Consider the following 21,458-nt stretch of genomic DNA (forward strand, 5'->3'; position numbering starts at 1 on the left):
GACAGACAGATTGAGGGAACGTGAGACAGACAGATTGAGGGACAGTGAGACAGACAGATTGAGGGACAGTGAGACAGACAGATTGAGGGAACGTGAGACAGACAGATTGAGGGACAGTGAGACAGACAGATTGAGGGAACGTGAGACAGATAGATTGAGGGAACGTGAGACACATAGATTGAGGGAACGTGAGACAGACAGATTGAGGGAACGTGAGACAGACAGATTGAGGGAACGTGAGACAGATAGACTGAGGGAACGTGAGACAGACAGATTGAGGGAACGTGAGACAGACAGATTGAGGGAACGTGAGACAGACAGATTGAGGGAACGTGAGACAGACAGATTGACGGAACGTGAGACAGACAGATTGAGGGAACGTGAGACAGACAGATTGAGGGAACGTGAGACAGACAGATTGAGGGAACGTGAGACAGACAGACTGAGGGAACGTGAGACAGACAGATTGAGGGAACGTGAGACAGACAGATTGAGGGAACGTGAGACAGACAGATTGAGGGAACGTGAGACAGACAGATTGAGGGAACGTGAGACAGACAGATTGAGGGAACGTGAGACAGACAGATTGAGGGAACGTGAGACAGACAGATTGAGGGAACGTGAGACAGACAGATTGAGGGAACGTGAGACAGACAGATTGAGGGAACGTGAGACAGACAGATTGAGGGAACGTGAGACAGACTGAGGGAACGTGAGACAGACAGATTGAGGGAACGTGAGACAGACAGATTGAGGGAACGTGAGACAGACACATTGAGGGACAGTGAGACAGACAGATTGAGGGAACGTGAGACAGACAGATTGAGGGACAGTGAGACAGACAGATTGAGGGACAGTGAGACAGACAGATTGAGGGAACGTGAGACAGACAGATTGAGGGAACGTGAGACAGACAGATTGACGGACAGTGAGACAGACAGATTGACGGACAGTGAGACAGACAGATTGAGGGAACGTGAGACAGACAGATTGAGGGAACGTGAGACAGACAGATTGAGGGAACGTGAGACAGACTGAGGGAACGTGAGACAGACAGATTGAGGGAACGTGAGACAGACAGATTGAGGGAACGTGAGACAGACACATTGAGGGACAGTGAGACAGACAGATTGAGGGAACGTGAGACAGACAGATTGAGGGACAGTGAGACAGACAGATTGAGGGACAGTGAGACAGACAGATTGAGGGAACGTGAGACAGACAGATTGAGGGAACGTGAGACAGACAGATTGACGGACAGTGAGACAGACAGATTGACGGACAGTGAGACAGACAGATTGACGGAACGTGAGACAGACAGATTGAGGGAACGTGAGACAGATAGATTGAGGGAACGTGAGACAGATAGATTGAGGGAACGTGAGACACATAGATTGAGGGAACGTGAGACAGACAGATTGAGTGAACGTGAGACAGACAGATTGAGGGAACGTGAGACAGATAGACTGAGGGAACGTGAGACAGACAGATTGAGGGAACGTGAGACAGATAGATTGAGGGAACGTGAGACAGACAGATTGAGGGAACGTGAGACAGACAGATTGACATAACGTGAGACAGACTGATTGAGGGAACGTGAGACAGACAGATTGAGGGAACGTGAGACAGACAGATTGAGGGAACGTGAGACAGACAGATTGATGGAACGTGAGACAGACAGATTGAGGGAACGTGAGACAGACAGATTGAGGGAACGTGAGACAGACAGATTGAGGGAACGTGAGACAGACAGATTGAGGGAGCGTGAGACAGACAGATTGAGGGAGCGTGAGACAGACAGATTGAGGGAACGTGAGACAGATAGATTGAGGGAACGTGAGACAGACAGATTGAGGGAACGTGAGACATATAGACTGAGGGAACGTGAGACAGACAGATTGAGGGAACGTGAGACAGACAGATTGAGGGAACGTGAGACAGACAGATTGAGGGAACGTGAGACAGACAGATTGACGTAACGTGAGACAGACAGATTGACGGAACGTGAGACAGACAGATTGAGGGAACGTGAGACAGACAGATTGAGGGAACGTGAGACAGACAGATTGAGGGAACGTGAGACAGACAGATTGAGGGAACGTGAGACAGACAGATTGAGGGAACGTGAGACAGACAGATTGAGGGAACGTGAGACAGACAGATTGAGGGAACGTGAGACAGATAGATTGAGGGAACGTGAGACAGATAGACTGAGGGAACGTGAGACAGACAGATTGAGGGAACGTGAGACAGACAGATTGAGGGAACGTGAGACAGACAGATTGAGGGAACGTGAGACAGATTGAGGGAACGTGAGACAGATAGACTGAGGGAACGTGAGACAGATAGACTGAGGGAACGTGAGACAGATAGACTGAGGGAACGTGAGACAGACAGATTGAGGGAACGTGAGACAGATAGATTGAGGGAACGTGAGACAGACAGATTGAGGGAACGTGAGACAGACAGATTGACGTAACGTGAGACAGACAGATTGACGGAACGTGAGACAGACAGATTGAGGGAACGTGAGACAGACAGATTGAGGGAACGTGAGACAGACAGATTGAGGGAACGTGAGACAGACAGATTGAGGGAACGTGAGACAGACAGATTGAGGGAACGTGAGACAGACAGATTGAGGGAACGTGAGACAGATTGAGGGAACGTGAGACAGATAGACTGAGGGAACGTGAGACAGATAGACTGAGGGAACGTGAGACAGATAGACTGAGGGAACGTGAGACAGACAGATTGAGGGAACGTGAGACAGATAGATTGAGGGAACGTGAGACAGACAGATTGAGGGAACGTGAGACAGACAGATTGACGGAACGTGAGACAGACAGATTGAGGGAACGTGAGACAGACAGATTGAGGGAACGTGAGACAGACAGATTGAGGGAACGTGAGACAGACAGACTGAGGGAACGTGAGACAGACAGATTGAGGGAACGTGAGACAGACAGATTGAGGGAACGTGAGACAGACAGATTGAGGGAACGTGAGACAGACAGATTGAGGGAACGTGAGACAGACAGATTGAGGGAACGTGAGACAGACAGATTGAGGGAACGTGAGACAGACAGATTGAGGGAACGTGAGACAGACAGATTGAGGGAACGTGAGACAGACAGATTGAGGGAACGTGAGACAGACAGATTGAGGGAACGTGAGACAGACAGATTGAGGGAACGTGAGACAGACTGAGGGAACGTGAGACAGACAGATTGAGGGAACGTGAGACAGACAGATTGAGGGACAGTGAGACAGACAGATTGAGGGAACGTGAGACAGACAGATTGAGGGACAGTGAGACAGACAGATTGAGGGACAGTGAGACAGACAGATTGACGGAACGTGAGACAGACAGATTGACGGAACGTGAGACAGACAGATTGAGGAACAGTGAGACAGACACATTGAGGGACAGTGAGACAGACAGATTGAGGGAACGTGAGACAGACAGATTGAGGGACAGTGAGACAGACAGATTGAGGGACAGTGAGACAGACAGATTGAGGGAACGTGAGACAGACAGATTGAGGGAACGTGAGACAGACAGATTGACGGACAGTGAGACAGACAGATTGACGGACAGTGAGACAGACAGATTGAGGGACAGTGAGACAGACAGATTGACGGAACGTGAGACAGACAGATTGAGGGAACGTGAGACAGATAGATTGAGGGAACGTGAGACAGATAGATTGAGGGAACGTGAGACACATAGATTGAGGGAACGTGAGACAGACAGATTGAGTGAACGTGAGACAGACAGATTGAGGGAACGTGAGACAGATAGACTGAGGGAACGTGAGACAGACAGATTGAGGGAACGTGAGACAGATAGATTGAGGGAACGTGAGACAGACAGATTGAGGGAACGTGAGACAGACAGATTGACATAACGTGAGACAGACTGATTGAGGGAACGTGAGACAGACAGATTGAGGGAACGTGAGACAGACAGATTGAGGGAACGTGAGACAGACAGATTGATGGAACGTGAGACAGACAGATTGAGGGAACGTGAGACAGACAGATTGAGGGAACGTGAGACAGACAGATTGAGGGAACGTGAGACAGACAGATTGAGGGAGCGTGAGACAGACAGATTGAGGGAGCGTGAGACAGACAGATTGAGGGAACGTGAGACAGATAGATTGAGGGAACGTGAGACAGACAGATTGAGGGAACGTGAGACATATAGACTGAGGGAACGTGAGACAGACAGATTGAGGGAACGTGAGACAGACAGATTGAGGGAACGTGAGACAGACAGATTGAGGGAACGTGAGACAGACAGATTGACGTAACGTGAGACAGACAGATTGACGGAACGTGAGACAGACAGATTGAGGGAACGTGAGACAGACAGATTGAGGGAACGTGAGACAGACAGATTGAGGGAACGTGAGACAGACAGATTGAGGGAACGTGAGACAGACAGATTGAGGGAACGTGAGACAGACAGATTGAGGGAACGTGAGACAGACAGATTGAGGGAACGTGAGACAGACAGATTGAGGGAACGTGAGACAGATAGATTGAGGGAACGTGAGACAGATAGACTGAGGGAACGTGAGACAGACAGATTGAGGGAACGTGAGACAGACAGATTGAGGGAACGTGAGACAGACAGATTGAGGGAACGTGAGACAGATTGAGGGAACGTGAGACAGATAGACTGAGGGAACGTGAGACAGATAGACTGAGGGAACGTGAGACAGACAGATTGAGGGAACGTGAGACAGACAGATTGAGGGAACGTGAGACAGACAGATTGAGGGAACGTGAGACAGACAGATTGACGTAACGTGAGACAGACAGATTGACGGAACGTGAGACAGACAGATTGAGGGAACGTGAGACAGACAGATTGAGGGAACGTGAGACAGACAGATTGAGGGAACGTGAGACAGACAGATTGAGGGAACGTGAGACAGACAGATTGAGGGAACGTGAGACAGACAGATTGAGGGAACGTGAGACAGACAGATTGAGGGAACGTGAGACAGATTGAGGGAACGTGAGACAGATAGACTGAGGGAACGTGAGACAGATAGACTGAGGGAACGTGAGACAGATAGACTGAGGGAACGTGAGACAGATAGATTGAGGGAACGTGAGACAGACAGATTGAGGGAACGTGAGACAGACAGATTGACGTAACGTGAGACAGACAGATTGACGGAACGTGAGACAGACAGATTGAGGGAACGTGAGACAGACAGATTGAGGGAACGTGAGACAGACAGATTGAGGGAACGTGAGACAGACAGATTGAGGGAACGTGAGACAGACAGATTGAGGGAACGTGAGACAGACAGATTGAGGGAACGTGAGACAGATAGATTGAGGGAACGTGAGACAGACAGATTGAGGGAACGTGAGACAGACAGATTGACATAACGTGAGACAGACTGATTGAGGGAACGTGAGACAGACAGATTGAGGGAACGTGAGACAGACAGATTGAGGGAACGTGAGACAGACAGATTGATGGAACGTGAGACAGACAGATTGAGGGAACGTGAGACAGACAGATTGAGGGAACGTGAGACAGACAGATTGAGGGAACGTGAGACAGACAGATTGAGGGAGCGTGAGACAGACAGATTGAGGGAGCGTGAGACAGACAGATTGAGGGAACGTGAGACAGATAGATTGAGGGAACGTGAGACAGACAGATTGAGGGAACGTGAGACATATAGACTGAGGGAACGTGAGACAGACAGATTGAGGGAACGTGAGACAGACAGATTGAGGGAACGTGAGACAGACAGATTGAGGGAACGTGAGACAGACAGATTGACGTAACGTGAGACAGACAGATTGACGGAACGTGAGACAGACAGATTGAGGGAACGTGAGACAGACAGATTGAGGGAACGTGAGACAGACAGATTGAGGGAACGTGAGACAGACAGATTGAGGGAACGTGAGACAGACAGATTGAGGGAACGTGAGACAGACAGATTGAGGGAACGTGAGACAGACAGATTGAGGGAACGTGAGACAGACAGATTGAGGGAACGTGAGACAGATAGATTGAGGGAACGTGAGACAGATAGACTGAGGGAACGTGAGACAGACAGATTGAGGGAACGTGAGACAGACAGATTGAGGGAACGTGAGACAGACAGATTGAGGGAACGTGAGACAGATTGAGGGAACGTGAGACAGATAGACTGAGGGAACGTGAGACAGATAGACTGAGGGAACGTGAGACAGATAGACTGAGGGAACGTGAGACAGACAGATTGAGGGAACGTGAGACAGATAGATTGAGGGAACGTGAGACAGACAGATTGAGGGAACGTGAGACAGACAGATTGACGTAACGTGAGACAGACAGATTGACGTAACGTGAGACAGACAGATTGAGGGAACGTGAGACAGACAGATTGAGGGAACGTGAGACAGACAGATTGAGGGAACGTGAGACAGACAGATTGAGGGAACGTGAGACAGACAGATTGAGGGAACGTGAGACAGACAGATTGAGGGAACGTGAGACAGACAGATTGAGGGAACGTGAGACAGATAGACTGAGGGAACGTGAGACAGATAGACTGAGGGAACGTGAGACAGATAGACTGAGGGAACGTGAGACAGATAGACTGAGGGAACGTGAGACAGACAGATTGAGGGAACGTGAGACAGACAGATTGACGTAACGTGAGACAGACAGATTGACGGAACGTGAGACAGACAGATTGAGGGAACGTGAGACAGACAGATTGAGGGAACGTGAGACAGACAGATTGAGGGAACGTGAGACAGACAGATTGAGGGAACGTGAGACAGACAGATTGAGGGAACGTGAGACAGACAGATTGAGGGAACGTGAGACAGACAGATTGAGGGAACGTGAGACAGATTGATTGAGGGAACGTGAGACAGACAGATTGAGGGAACATGAGACAGACAGATTGAGGGAACGTGAGACAGATAGACTGAGGGACTGAGGGAACGTGAGACAGACTGATTGAGGGAATGTGAGACAGACAGATTGAGGGAACGTGAGACAGACAGAGAGGAAGTCAGAAGTACTATGGACAGGATACATCCGGAAGAAACCATTTGACAGAGATAAAAACACTGACACAGGAAGACAGGGATAACAGAGAAGGGTTCCCCCCAGACATCAGATATATCTACTTAGATCTGTTACCTAGACAGACCTGGACAGAGACAGCAAACAGATGGCGTGGTCCAATAGAGAGAGAGGTTGTGTTGGGAGGGGTCAAGGTTCATGGATTCAAAGGTGAGAGGTCGAAGTGAAACGGAGAACCTACCTGGTACGTGGAAATGCCTGGGAGTAGCCACATAGGTGAAGGAGGGAGATTTGCCATCGGAATACGTGGACAAACTGGGGGTACTCCGACCACTTTCACTACCTCCAATGGGGAAAGGAAGGGGAGGGACGGGGGAGAGCAAGAGTCGAGGACAAAAGAGGGGGGCAAAGAATTATGCTGTTATGCTTATTTGTCAAAGCTTTAATTATGTAGCTGATCTACCATTATATTACTAACTGACTTGATTACCCAGCAGCCATTAGTGTTGGACCATGAGTTTTTCTGGACCAGTTATGCAGACCAGGAAAAACTCCCGGCTCTTGTTATTGGTAAAGGCTCATATCCATATCATAAAGCATGACTGTAGCATGACTGTAGCATGACTGTAGCATGACTAGCATGACTGTAGCTTGACTGTAGCATGACTAGCATGACTGTAGCATGACTGTAGCATGACTAGCTTGACTGTAGCATGACTAGCATGACTGTAGTATGACTAGCATGACTGTAGCATGACTGTAGCTTGACTGTAGCATGACTAGCATGACTGTAGCATGACTGTAGCATGACTGTAGCATGACTGAAGCATGACTAGCATGACTGTAGCATGACTCTAGCATGACTGTAGCATGACTAGCATGACTGTAGCATGACTGTAGCATGACTAGCATGACTGTAGCATGACTAGCATGACTGTAGCTTATGAAAATCTTAAAAAGGCAGAGTGCTCTAAAATAAAATGTAGTTGGCTAGCTATAGGCTTTACAGGTAACAGCAATGCATTGTGGACATGAACACATGTTGAAAACGTAAAACGGTTTTACTTCCAACTGAAAGTAAGTGTGATTAAGTGATTGCCACAGTCCATCACAATGCATTGTGTCACACGGGCTGGGTGATTAAGTCACTAGCCCCTTATAGGCCAGAACTAATAAACATCCACGTAAGAGAACTTAGAGAAACAGAGGATGAGGGAAAAGAAAGACAAGAAAGAGGAGGAGGAAAAGAGAAGGGAAATTGTTATTTTCCTGAGCACACACACTTCACTGGCCTTTGTGGGAGGAGCAAAGCAGTTGGGATGCAGGAGGATGATGTCATTATGACACACACACACACACACACACACACACACACACACACACACACACACACACACACACACACACACACACACACACACAGCGGCGTTAGTGCAGAGCAGCTCCTCCACACATCTGGAGCTGAAGCAGGACTCTGAGCCCAGGGGAGAGGTGAGGGAGGGGGGTACTGGGGGTTCGAGGTATGACCCTCAGCAATGTCATACAGACACTTAGCTTATCTCCGAATAAGCATTTCACAAGTGGTAGCAATCCACTATTCAGGAAGTAACCATGTAATGTTGATACAGTTGTCATTGCATCATTCGCATAAATTCATGGAGTAGATTTTCTTTCGGCCATTGCACTCGCTCTCTCTTTTCTGCTGTCTCTCCCTCACTACCTCCTTCACTCTCTCTCACACCCTGCCATCCTCCATCATCCATTAGTCGTGTTGAAACCAAGCATCTAACAATAATCCACAATCCACAAACACAATTATTTAAACATGTCCAGAGAAAGAGAGAATCTGACAGTCCATTAAACCCAGACCACAGCATAAAACAAGTGTCTTTCACGCTGTGTTATGAACGCTTGAGCCTGAAAATGCAACTGGCCCAGTGTGTGTGTGTGATGTGTGATGTGTGTGTGTGATGTATGTGTGTGATGTGTGTGATGTGTGATGTGTGTGTGTGATGTGTGTGTGATGTGTGTGTATGTGATGTGATGTGTGTGTATGTGATGTGATGTGTGTGTATGTGATGTGATGTGTGTGTATGTGATGTGATGTGTGTGTATGTGATGTATGTGTGATGTGTGTGTGTGATGAGTGTGTGATGTGTGTGTGTGATGTGTGTGATGTGTGTGTGCGCGTGTCCACTGCACAGCGTGCCACTGCAACCAGACCTCAAATTACAGCACCACCTCTTCACCACTCTTCCCTTCCATTCCCTCATTCCTCTCCTCTGTTTCATCTTCGTTCTCTGGGAACTTTACGTTCCATCTCTCCGCCTTTTCATGGGAAAACCACCAAACCCTGGGCAGCGTGCTCTGATCCACAGTACTAACGCTCGGCTGTCTATCTCCCTCCCTCTCTCCCTCTGTTTCCCCCTCCTTCTCAAGGCTCTTTCCCCCCTCCTTTATCAGCCCAAAAGTGACCCTCTTCCAACCGCTATGCAACCACATTACTTTAGCTCTTTCCCCCCTCTCGTTCCCCCTCCTTTACCCTCTCCCTCTTCCTAACGCATTGAGGCTAGATACTATCAGCCCAAAAAACAGAGATATCCCTCCAGTTATCTCCAAAACAGAGATATCCCTCCAGTTATCGCCAATGACCTTAAGAGTCCCAAGCTCTAAAAGCCCTGGGGAATAAGCCAGCCCATCACTGGGATATGTATCATGGTGTGTCTTCAGTGATAGAACTCCAGGACCAGTAAAAAGAGCTAATGGGTATCTGAAGATGTCTCTGTGGTTTGGCTTTGTCTGCTGAGGCTTTAGAGGAGCATGAAGCTAAGTCCTGCTGAGGCTTTAGAGGAGCATGCAGCTAAGTCCTGCTGAGGCTTTAGAGGAGCATGCAGCTAAGTCCTGCTGAGGCTTTAGAGGAGCATGCAGCTAAGTCCTGCTGAGGCTTTAGAGGAGCATGCAGCTAAGTCCTGCTGAGGCTTTAGAGGAGCATGCAGCTAAGTCCTGCTGAGGCTTTAGAGGAGCATGCAGCTAAGTCCTGCTGAGGCTTTAGAGGAGCATGCAGCTAAGTCCTGCTGAGGCTTTAGATGAGCATGCAGCTAAGCGATCCCTTTTTCTAATCTCCTTTCTGAGGGAAACTGCATGCACGTTTTCTTCTCTACTCCTGCACACGTGTACTCGTCAAGGTTTCGGTCGAGTCCACTATTTCGGTCAAATACATTTATTCACAGATAGTGTGTGTGACTTATCATGTGGTTCCAACGTTGACCGCAGACCAACATATTTTACTATTATAATGTAGACGCCTCCACCCATACCCCCCTGTCAGCAACCCTCCCACAATCATCAAACCAACCACCTGCACTTTCACCCACTCACTCCATACACAACCACCACCTGACACCAAAGGTTTGAAGACCCGAAAGACACTGAATAACAACATTAACCTTTAAGGAAAAGCTTGGTTCCCAAAACAACAGCAACAACATAAAGACTAACAAGTAATCCATGTTAACTCAAGGGAAAGCCAACAGTTCCGGTTACAAGTACAACACTTACATCCCACTAAACATAGAAAGTCATCCACCACCTTCTCCACAAATATCAATATGTCAAGGATAACTGAAATACATATAAGTAATATCAAACATATCCACAATTACAGTAGGTTCCCATGCACAACAACAAGACTAAGACAACCTGAAGACAAAAAGAGAAACAACTTCCACAGACAATAGAAAGGGCAAGCAGAAACAGACTTAAGGGGTCCCAACACACAACCTTGATGCACACCAAGAAAACCCAGCAGTGCACTGGGAGAAAGAGACACAGAGAGATAGAGACCAGGGGGATCTGGTGCGTTACCGTGACCGTGAGGAGGTAAATTGAGATGCAGGGACGTCTTAGGTTGAGATTCAGGTGGTAGTAGGGGGTCCTGTTTGAGGCCTAGGGGGTTGAGGGAGGGGCAGAGGGGGGATGAGGGGGAGAAGGGGGAGAGGAAGCACAGGGAGGTGGTTTGACACGTCACACCTGCGTGGGTAGGGGAATCCTCGTGTAGGTTGAAGGAGGTAATATTACACCCTACTTGTGTACAGAAAAAAATAGTGAAACTCTGAAGGGGGTTGGTGGGGGTGCTGACATTAAACGGCAAGATTGATGTCGGACAACAATAGAATGCTCATGATGTCACTGTGACAACTGTCTACAGACATGTCAATAGACGTAATATAAACCAGCCTTTAGTCTTGAAATGTTTGGTTGTTTACTACACTAGCGTACTCACTCTGTTTAGCACATGGCCTCAGGTGAATGCTTAAAGAGATGGGTGGGGCTAAGGTTTAAGAGGGTGTGAACGATACTGAATGGGTGTAGACAAAGAACAGCTCTCCAGCAGGTGTACCAAAACATTCAAGTTACAAGTTTATCAATTTTCAAAGCAGAATTACTTCCCCATTGTTCCTCAACTGTAGTGTATGATATACCATTTTCTAGCTATGAGTCTCTACTTTTATCCAATGTAAAAAACACAATTTCAAATTTTGCTACAAAAGACCGAATTGAGCCGGTCGGTCACATTTGTATTCACAGTCATGTGAAATCCATAGATTAGGACCTAATGAATGCATTTAAATTTGACTGATTTCATTACATGAACTGTAACTTAGTAAAATCTTTGAAATTGTTGCATGTTGCGTTTATATTTTTGTTCAGTGTATGTAAAACTGTTATTTCAAACCAACACAGCCGAAACCATGCAGATATGTGAGAAACACAGCACAAACATGTCATAGGTCTAAAAGAGTAATTATGGGACTCATTGTGCTGCTGTTTATTTGACTATTGATTAGTTAAACGTTTATACACAGCCGTGGATGGGAACATGCAGTATTATCACTGCAGAGCAAAGGAACAGGTCTACTCTAAAGGACACTGCACTCCATACTAGCGGACCCATGGGTCCAGGACAGCGTGCTAGGGACTAGGCAGGGACTAGCTACCTCTGAAACAGGGCACATAGTTGTGCTGCTGGAGCATGGCCAGGGTGGTAGGGTTGAGGGGCAGAGGAGAGTTTCTACCTCCAGGAGAGATTCGGCCACCGGGAGACATTTTACCAGGCTGTGTCAACGCCCCAGGCACCTGCAGTCCCCCAGGGAACTTGGGAGGTAGAGCCCTTGAGTAGTCCATGGGAAGGGAGGAGGAGTCCCTAGCCAAGGAGGAGAGGTACTTAGGCCCCCCCGTGTAGGCTGAGGGGTGGGGAAGGGCCTGGCCATATCTATTACCCATTGCTTTAAAGGCCATATAAAGATCCTCTGTAGGAGAAAATGGTTGAGGAGAAGGACAAGATGTTTTTTAGGGCACAGAGGACCCCCACCCAATAGTAGATAAATCCTGTTCTTTACACACTCTGTGGTAATGCCATGTTATGTGATGGTACTACCTCATTCAAAGAGCAGAAAGGAATGAGAATTCATAAAATGTCGGAACAGGAAATTCAGTGAAAAAATAAATAACAGAATCTTCAAATAAACATGTGTTCTCTAAAGTAATAGAATTAACCAATCAAGACGACACCTAAATCAGGTTGCACGTTTTGGAATATGATGCAACATGGTAAAAATGACATCATGCACTATATGCAAATGCTGCATATTATTGACTACATTTGTAGATATGCATATCATTATATTATAATAACGTATGATATTCATAATAGCTAAATACTTTTACTATACATTAACTATCATATAACGCATTTTACTGTGTTTTTTCTTGTTTTAACTACTGCTAGCTGACGGGTGAGGGAGGAGGGGTGAGGGAGGAGGGGTGAGGGGGGGGGTACCTACCCGGCCTGCTGTAGTTCTGGGGGGAGCGAGAAGGGGTGTACCCTCCATACTTCCCCTGGGAGCTGTTGGAGCTGGGGCTGGAGGGCCTCCTCTGACGAGGAGACTTCTCTCCGTCACCCTGGAAACAAGGACGGGAAGTGATGTCATAGTGATGTCATAGGGATGCCATACAAAGAGGGAAACTGATGTCATGGATAGAGCCAAATCCGTAACACAGAACGTTCACTCACTCTTTAATCACAGTGTATGGCGCGAGGGAGAGGAGGAAAAGAGAGAGAGAGAGAGAGAGAGAGAGAGAGAGAGAGAGAGAGAGAGAGAGAGAGAGAGAGAGAGAGAAAGAGAGAAGGCAGCTCCCTTGTTCCCTTCCTTGTCTCCTTACCTCTCCGTAGTGTCGTTCCTCTGAGGGGTAGCTGACGTAGGGACTGTAGGAGAGCATGTCTGGCCGGTCGATGTTGTAGATCGCTTTGATCTTTGGCAGAGCAGCAAGGTCTTTGTAGTCCAGCATCTCATCTCCTAGTTTGGCCTGGGACACAGAGGAAACACATCAAATCAGTCTTTTAAATATCAACCACTTTGATCATGACACAATGATAATGGTATAGCTCAGTTGAAATAGTGTAGTCAACCCTGGTCCAGGAGACCTACAGGATGATGGGCAGGCTTTTGCTCCAGACCATCACTAACCCACGTGAGTCAACCAATCAACTATTCATCTAGATCATATGTAGTTGAATCAGGTGTTTTAATGCTGGGTTGGAACAAAACAAAACCCTGCACACAGTCACTGTTGCTCTCCAGGACCAGGGTTTGTGACTGCTGTTGTCCTGTGATTCCCTCTAGTGGCGAGGTGAGGTGGTGCTCACATAGATGACCCTGTTAGGAGAACCAGATGCACTGGAGGCTGGGACAGAGGTGATGCTCTCAGAGGATGTCCTGCTCACCTGGAATATAGACAACAAGGACTTAACTCTACTCATTATCAGAAAGTGAGAGAGAGGTAGACATGGAGAGAAAGAGAGAGAGACATGTAATCACTCTTGAATTATTATTTTTAATTTTTTTGAAAACTTACATTTCGACTCTCAGCGAGTTTCTCTTTCCGACTCGAACCAGTGCCACTAACTTGAGGATAACTATGAGCCTTTGTTTACAAATAGCAGTGTGACAACAGAAGTAAACAACAGCCTCCTCTAGTCAAAAACAGCACGCAGCATCATTCACGGTGACAGCAGTGGTGACCTAAACAGTCTCCTGACACATTCTGTGACTGGGCCGCCAGACAGACACATTCTGTGACTGGGCCGCCAGACAGACACATTCTGTGACTGGGCCGCCAGACAGACACATTCTGTGACTGGGCCGCCAGACAGACACATTCTGTGACTGGGCCGCCAGACAGACACATTCTGTGACTGGGCCGCCAGACAGACACATTCTGTGACTGGGCCGCCAGACAGACACATTCTGTGACTGGGCCGCCAGACAGACACATTCTGTGACAGGGCCGCCAGACAGACACATTCTGTGACTGGGCCGCCAGACAGACGCAGTAGAGTTGTTCATTAGTGAAGCTCAGGTGGGTCAAAGTGATCCTTGTCAACCATCTATTCAGGCGTTACAGTTAAGCATGGGGCTAATTCCATTTCAACTTAATTCATCCCCTGAATTGAAATGGAATGGATCCAAACCCTTGTTATTAACATACTACCACAGTCAGTCACTGATTGGGTTGGATCACATGGTCAGCCCAAGGGTAATGTGAGCGTGGCTAGCTATTGAGTGTGAAGCCTGTCAAGGGTCAGGGGGTCAACCCCATGCAGAGGGTGGAGGTGAGGGGGTCTGGGCTGAACATGCATCACAAACCTGCTGCTCAGGGACGTCATTGAGCTGTATCCGGACCTGCTTCTGGGAACAACAGGTGTATTACATTGGGGTGGGGAAGGGGAGAGAGCACTGATCTGGGACCAGGGCTTACTAACTTACTGCACAGTAAGTGAAATGATTAGGTGTCATTTGTTCAGGTAATCAAGATCCACACAGTCCCAGTCAACACAGCCCCAGTCATCACAGTCCCAAGTCCCAGTCAACCCATTCCCAGTCAACACAGTCCCAAGTCCCAGTCAACACAGCCCCAGTCAACACAGTCCCAAGTCCCAGTCAACACAGCCCCAGTCAACACAGTCCCAGTCACCCCAGTCAACACAGTCCCAGTCATCACAGTCCCAAGTCCCAGTCAACACTGTCCCAGTCATGACAGTCCCAAGCCCAGTCAACCCAGTCAACACAGTCCCAGTCAACACAGTCCCAGTCAACACATCCCCAGTCAACACAGGCCCAGTCAACACATCTCCAGTCAACACATCTCCAGTCAACACATACCCAGTCAACACAGACCCAGTCAACACAGCCCCAGTCATCACAGTCCCAAGACCCAGTCAACACAGTCCCAGTCATCACAGTTCCAGTCAACACAGTCCCAGTCAACACAGGCCCAGTCAACACATCTCCAGTCAACACAGGCCCAGTCAACACATCTCCAGTCAACACATCTCCAGTCAACACATACCCAGTCAACACAGACCCAGTCAACACAGCCCCAGTCATCACAGTCCCAAGACCCAGTCAACACAGTTCCAGTCAACACAGTCCCAGTCATCACAGACCCAGTCAACACAGACCCAGTCAACACAGTCCCAGTCAACACAGTCCCAGTCAACACAGCCCCAGTCAACACAGCCCCAGTCATCACAGTCCCAAGTTCCAGTCAACACAGTCCCAGTCAACACAGTCCCAGTCCCAGTCAACACAGTCCCAGTCAACACAGTCCCATCTCTAATGGGGCAGAATATAAGTTGACATACAAGATGATGTTTAAACATTATATTGTAATGAGTATGACTCCTCATTCAATACTGTAACACAGCCTTAGTTAAACTGTAGAGCTGCTGTAGAGTCCTTTCTTATGGACAGAGGCACGTAACATTAAAACACTAGTAGTGTCTGTCGACAAACTGTGAGATGCGAAACCTTTTCGTCACTGATCATTTGGACACGTCACGATTTTGCAAGCGCTCGCATCTTTCGAATATCAGAAGGGGACGGGACATTTTGCCCGTAGACTTGACTGAAACTGGCTGAGAGTTTCTGTTTAGAGGGATGGAGACTTCACAAGTCGCGTTGTCTATTTTCAAACACGTCTCGGAGAGAGAACTCACCTTACTCTTTTCCTCCTGTCTGGCTGCCTGTCTGCAAGGAGGATGCCAGATGGAGTTACCTGACAGACAGGAAAGGAGGGGAGAGAAAGAGAGGCAGAGGAGAAAGAGAGAGAGAGAGAGAGAATGAGAAAGTGAAGGGAGAGAGAAAGGGAGAAAGAGAGAGAGAGCGAGAGAGAGAGAGAGAGAGAGAGAGAGAGAGAGAAAGAGAAGGGAGAGAGAAAGCGAGGGAGAAAGAGAGAGAAGAGAGGGAGGAGAGCGAGAGAGAGAAATACGATGAAATGCATCCATTTCAAATGTCATATACTGTACAAAGCATAGTCTTTCCCTAGAGCATCGGTTGTTCCTGACAGAGCGTCATGACTTGATCCAAAATACGCCAGTGACTCATCAGACTGTCCTATCCCCAGTTGTCTCCCTGTCAATGTGACATAAGCTAATACCAGCCCAGGTCTAAGGAAGCTAATTCCAGTAGTAAATCTGTCAGATAGCAAACTGCAGGGAGAGAGAGACAGGCTTTCTGTAAATCACAGACTGGAGCCAAACGTGTAGCAATAGTGCTCCAGGAGCAATAAATAAGAAACGAGGTGACTCATAAGGCTGAGGTTGAGTGAGGTGATACATTCACTAACACTGTAATCCAGTTCATTAACATTGGGCAGATGTTCTGTAGCTCTATGGCTTTATGGCAGCTGGGCTATGAGTGAGACAGGTTTCTGTGTTGATGGAAGGCTGTTGGTGCTTATCTGAGTTTAAAAAAAAGAGAGAGAGAGAGAGCGAGCAGGAGAGAGAGAGCGAGTAGGAGAGAGCGAGAGAGAGAGCAGGAGATAGAAAGAGCAGGAGATATAGAGAGAGAGAGCAGGAGAGAGAGAGAGAGTAGGAGAGAGCGAGAGAGAGAGAGAGAGAGAGCAGGAGAGAGAGAGAGAGCAGGAGAGAGAGAGCAGGAGAGGGAGAGCAGGAGAGAGAGAGTAGGAGAGAGCGAGAGAGAGAGCGAAAGAGAGAGAGAGCGAGACAGACAGGCAGGCAGAGAGGGAGGGAGAGGGAAAGAGATTGAGAGAAGGTGACAGCGACAGAGCAAAAGAGAGGTTGGTTTACCTTGCAGGTACATCTCCTCTCCCTCTCCAAACATCTGCTCACACCTGGCACAGCGGGCACATGAGGGGTGGTAGTGTTTCTCCCCAGCCTGGTACAGACAAGAGGTCAGAGGTCACACAAAGGTTAAAAAGGTCTTCACTGACATCGAAACAACAGGTTACAACCTAGGAAATCAACAGTGAGAGAATACTGAAGAACTGACAAATGGCAGCAGAAATAAAACAATCCACAGCTGGTTTACAATATCAATATCCTACAACCAGACAAAACAACATATCAGGTCTAAAGCAGAGGCCTTGTGTGGATGTGTTATTGGTTAGTAGGCTGCTGATGCTGCTGGTTTAACCCTTACCTAGAGTAATATTCTGTAAGCTTCTCCAATTAACATCACTAATTAAAGTAGAGTCGGATGAAGCGCAAAACAAAGTGCAGTTATCCAACATCGCCACAAGGGGGTGGTGAGGTACAGGGCACAATACTGCAGGTCGGCTACGAGATCACTAAGAATGTCTACAGTTATGACCATCCAAACCTTTATGAGACTAATCGAGACGTCTAGAAGATGACATGACACCAGTGAACGCTGTCTATGTGCTCTAGCACCATAGTAAGATGTATGGTTTCACATTGACCTGCTAAAGGATGGATAATAAGTTATTCCTGAGGCTGTGATGAATTCCACAGAGCTGTTGGAGGTGGTAGAAATGACCTATGTCTATAATGAGATGATTTCATGGTGTGGATGGCACTCTCTCTCTCTCTCTCTCTAACTCTCTCGCTGCATGCTGGGAGTGTTTGGTGCATGCTGGGAATTGTGTGAGTGAGTGGTGTGTAGAGTTAGATATCTTGGTTTTTCTTTTACGTTTCCCTTTCTTGGTGCTATCTTGTTTTCTTCTTCCTATGCATGATTAAGGATATCATTCTTTTTATTTAGTTGTGGTAGAATTAAGTATATTGTTTTTTGTGTTGAAATTACCCTGGTTTTGGCGGGGATGGCGACCCACATGGGTCGCCGTCCCTGTCACTTTGGCACGGCTTCAGGTGTGTTACTGAGGCTACTGTCACCGTGGAGGAGTTTCTGGTCGCCGTAGGAGAGAAGGTAGGATATGAGAATGTTGCTTATGCATCACGGAAGAATAAAGCGGTGGTGGTTTTTCTTAAAGAAGAGCGTCTTGTTGATCGTATGGTTGAGCAAGGCGGAACTTCTTAAAGGAATGTTTATTCAATTTACGCCGATTTTTTTCTCCGTCAACAAGGGTAACGATTTCAAATGTACCGCCGTTTATTCCCAATGAGCTATTGGAGCGCGAGTTATTGTGGTTTGGGAAGTTCGCAAGATCAATTAAGGTTGTCCCTTTGGGTTGCAAACACCCGGCGTTGAAACAGGTTATGTCGTTTCGGCGACAGGTGTTTATGTTTTTGGACTCACCGGAACAGACTTTGGAGTTAGCGTTTAAAGTCAAGTATGACGACAGACTGTATATGGCTTATGCTAGTACGGGTAGTAAACGGTGTTTTGAGTGTGGGGATGTTGGTCATAAGCGACATGCTGCCCGAAAAGGGAGAAGGCAGAGGGAGGGGCGCAGGTGGTCCTCGTAACGCCTGGGCCCACTGATGTAGGGAGAGGTGGTCCTCGTAACTCCTGGGCCCACTGATGTAGGGAGATGTGGTCCTCATAACTCCTGGGCCCACTGATGTAGGGAGAGGTGGTCCTCGTAACGCCTGGGACCACTGATGTAGGGAGAGGTGGTCCTCGTAACGCCTGGGCCCACTGATGTAGGGAGAGGTGGGCCTCGTAACGCCTGGGCCCACTGATGTAGGGAGAGGTGGTCCTCATAACTCCTGGGCCCAATGATGTAGGGAGAGGTGGTCCTCGTAACGCCTGGGCCCACTGATGTAGGGAGAGGTGGTCCTCGTAACGCCTGGGCCCACTGATGTAGGGAGAGGTGGTCCTCGTAACGCCTGGGCCCACTGATGTAGGGAGAGGTGGTCCTCGTAACGCCTGGGCCCACTGATGTAGGGAGAGGTGGTCCTCGTAACGCCTGGGCCCACTGATGTAGGGAGAGGTGGTCCTCCTAACTCCTGGGCCCACTGATGTAGGGAGAGGTGGTCCTCGTAACACCTGGGCCCACTGATGTAGGGAGAGGTGGTCCTCGTAACGCCTGGGCCCACTGATGTAGGGAGAGGTGGTCCTGTAACGCCTGGGCCCACTGATGTAGGGAGAGGTGGTCCTCGTAACGCCTGGGACCACTGATGTAGGGAGAGGTGGGCCTCGTAACGCCTGGGACCACTGATGTAGGGAGAGGTGGTCCTCGTAACGCCTGGGCCCACTGATGTAGGGAGAGGTGGGCCTCGTAACGCCTGGGCCCACTGATGTAGGGAGAGGTGGTCCTCGTAACGCCTGGGCCCACTGATGTAGGGAGAGGTGGTCCTCGTAACACCTGGGCCCACTGATGTAGGGAGAGGTGGTCCTCGTAACGCCTGGGCCCACTGATGTAGGGAGAGGTGGTCCTCGTAACGCCTGGGCCCACTGATGTAGGGAGAGGTGGTCCTCGTAACGCCTGGGCCCACTGATGTAGGGAGAGGTGGTCCTCGTAACACCTGGGCCCACTGATGTAGGGAGAGGTGGTCCTCCTAACTCCTGGGCCCACTGATGTAGGGAGAGGTGGTCCTCGTAACGCCTGGGCCCACTGATGTAGGGAGAGGTGGTCCTCGTAACGCCTGGGCCCACTGATGTAGGGAGAGGTGGTCCTGTAACGCCTGGGCCCACTGATGTAGGGAGAGGTGGTCCTCGTAACGCCTGGGCCCACTGATGTAGGGAGAGGTGGTCCTCGTAACGCCTGGGCCCACTGATGTAGTGAGAGGTGGTCCTCGTAACGACTGGGCCCACTGATGTAGGGAGAGGTGGTCCTCGTAACGCCTGGGCCCACTGATGTAGGGAGAGGTGGTTCTCGTAACACCTGGGCCCACTGATGTAGGGAGAGGTGGTCCTGTAACGCCTGGGCCCACTGATGTAGGGAGAGGTGGTCCTCGTAACGCCTGGGCCCACTGTTGTAGGGAGAGGTGGTCCTCGTAACGCCTGGGCCCACTGATGTAGGGAGAGGTGGTCCTGAAACGCCTGGGCCCACTGATGTAGGGAGAGGTGGTCCTGTAACGCCTGGGCCCACTGATGTAGGGAGAGGTGGTCCTCGTAACGCCTGGGCCCACTGATGTAGGGGAGAGGTGGGCCTCGTAACGCCTGGGCCCACTGATGTAGGGGAGAGGTGGGCCTCGTAACGCCTGGGCCCACTGATGTAGGGAGAGGTGGGCCTCGTAACGCCTGGGCCCACTGATGTAGAGAGAGGTGGTCCTCGTAACGCCTGGGCCCACTGATGTAGGGAGAGGTGGTCCTCGTAACGCCTGGGCCCACTGATGTAGGGAGAGGTGGTCCTCGTAACGCCTGGGCCCACTGATGTAGAGAGAGGTGGGCCTCGTAACGCCTGGGCCCACTGATGTAGGGAGAGGTGGGCCTCGTAACGCCTGGGCCCACTGATGTAGGGAGAGGTGGTCCTCGTAACGCCTGGGCCCACTGATGTAGGGAGAGGTGGTCCTCGTAACGCCTGGGCCCACTGATGTAGAGAAAGGTGGTCCTCGTAACGCCTTTGCCCACTGATGTAGAGAGAGGTGGTCCTCGTAACGCCTGGGCCCACTGATATAGGGAGAGGTGGTCCTCGTAACGCCTGGGATCACTGATGTAGGGAGAGATGGTCCTCGTAACGCCTGGGCCCACTGATGTAGGGAGAGGTGGTCCTCGTAACGCCTGGGCCCACTGATGTAGGGTGAGGTGGTCCTCGTAACGCCTGGGCCCACTGATGTAGGGAGAGGTGGTCCTCGTAACGCCTGGGCCCACTGATGTAGGGAGAGATGGTCCTCGTAACGCCTGGGCCCACTGATGTAGGGAGAGGTGGTCCTCGTAACGCCTGGGCCCACTGATATAGGGAGAGGTGGTCCTCGTAACGCCTGGGATCACTGATGTAGGGAGAGATGGTCCTCGTAACGCCTGGGCCCACTGATGTAGGGAGAGGTGGTCCTCGTAACGCCTGGGCCCACTGATGTAGGGGTGAGGTGGTCCTCGTAACGCCTGGGCCCACTGATGTAGGGAGAGGTGGTCCTCGTAACGCCTGGGCCCACTGATGTAGGGGAGAGATGGTCCTCGTAACGCCTGGGCCCACTGATGTAGGGAGAGGTGGACCTGTAATGCCTGGG

The 21,458-nt window shown here is 49.3% G+C and overlaps 1 protein-coding gene across 15 annotated transcripts in view; it reads right to left on the reverse strand.

Annotated features, from left to right (window-relative positions):
- LOC106608569 (actin-binding LIM protein 2) overlaps positions 1-21,458 on the reverse strand; it is a 127,332-nt gene that overhangs the window by 25,935 nt on the left and 79,939 nt on the right. For 3 of the 15 annotated variants that reach the window (XM_014206544.2, XM_014206542.2, XM_014206547.2), the window contains exons 7-15: positions 17,214-17,301; positions 16,122-16,180; positions 14,770-14,811; positions 13,770-13,847; positions 13,286-13,429; positions 12,907-13,024; positions 12,061-12,372; positions 10,928-11,008; positions 7,305-7,406 (exon numbers count right to left, since the gene is read on the reverse strand). In XM_014206544.2, coding sequence (XP_014062019.1) covers positions 7,305-7,406; positions 10,928-11,008; positions 12,061-12,372; positions 12,907-13,024; positions 13,286-13,429; positions 13,770-13,847; positions 14,770-14,811; positions 16,122-16,180; positions 17,214-17,301 — 1,024 coding nt within the window. The remainder of the gene's footprint in view (positions 1-7,304; positions 7,407-10,927; positions 11,009-12,060; positions 12,373-12,906; positions 13,025-13,285; positions 13,430-13,769; positions 13,848-14,769; positions 14,812-16,121; positions 16,181-17,213; positions 17,302-21,458) is intronic. The other 12 variants (XM_014206548.2, XM_014206550.2, XM_014206551.2 and 9 more) reach the window with 9 other exon arrangements.

The sequence above is a fragment of the Salmo salar genome, chromosome ssa07 (assembly GCF_905237065.1).
Source record: "Salmo salar chromosome ssa07, Ssal_v3.1, whole genome shotgun sequence".
Taxonomy (NCBI): Eukaryota; Metazoa; Chordata; class Actinopteri; order Salmoniformes; family Salmonidae; genus Salmo; species Salmo salar.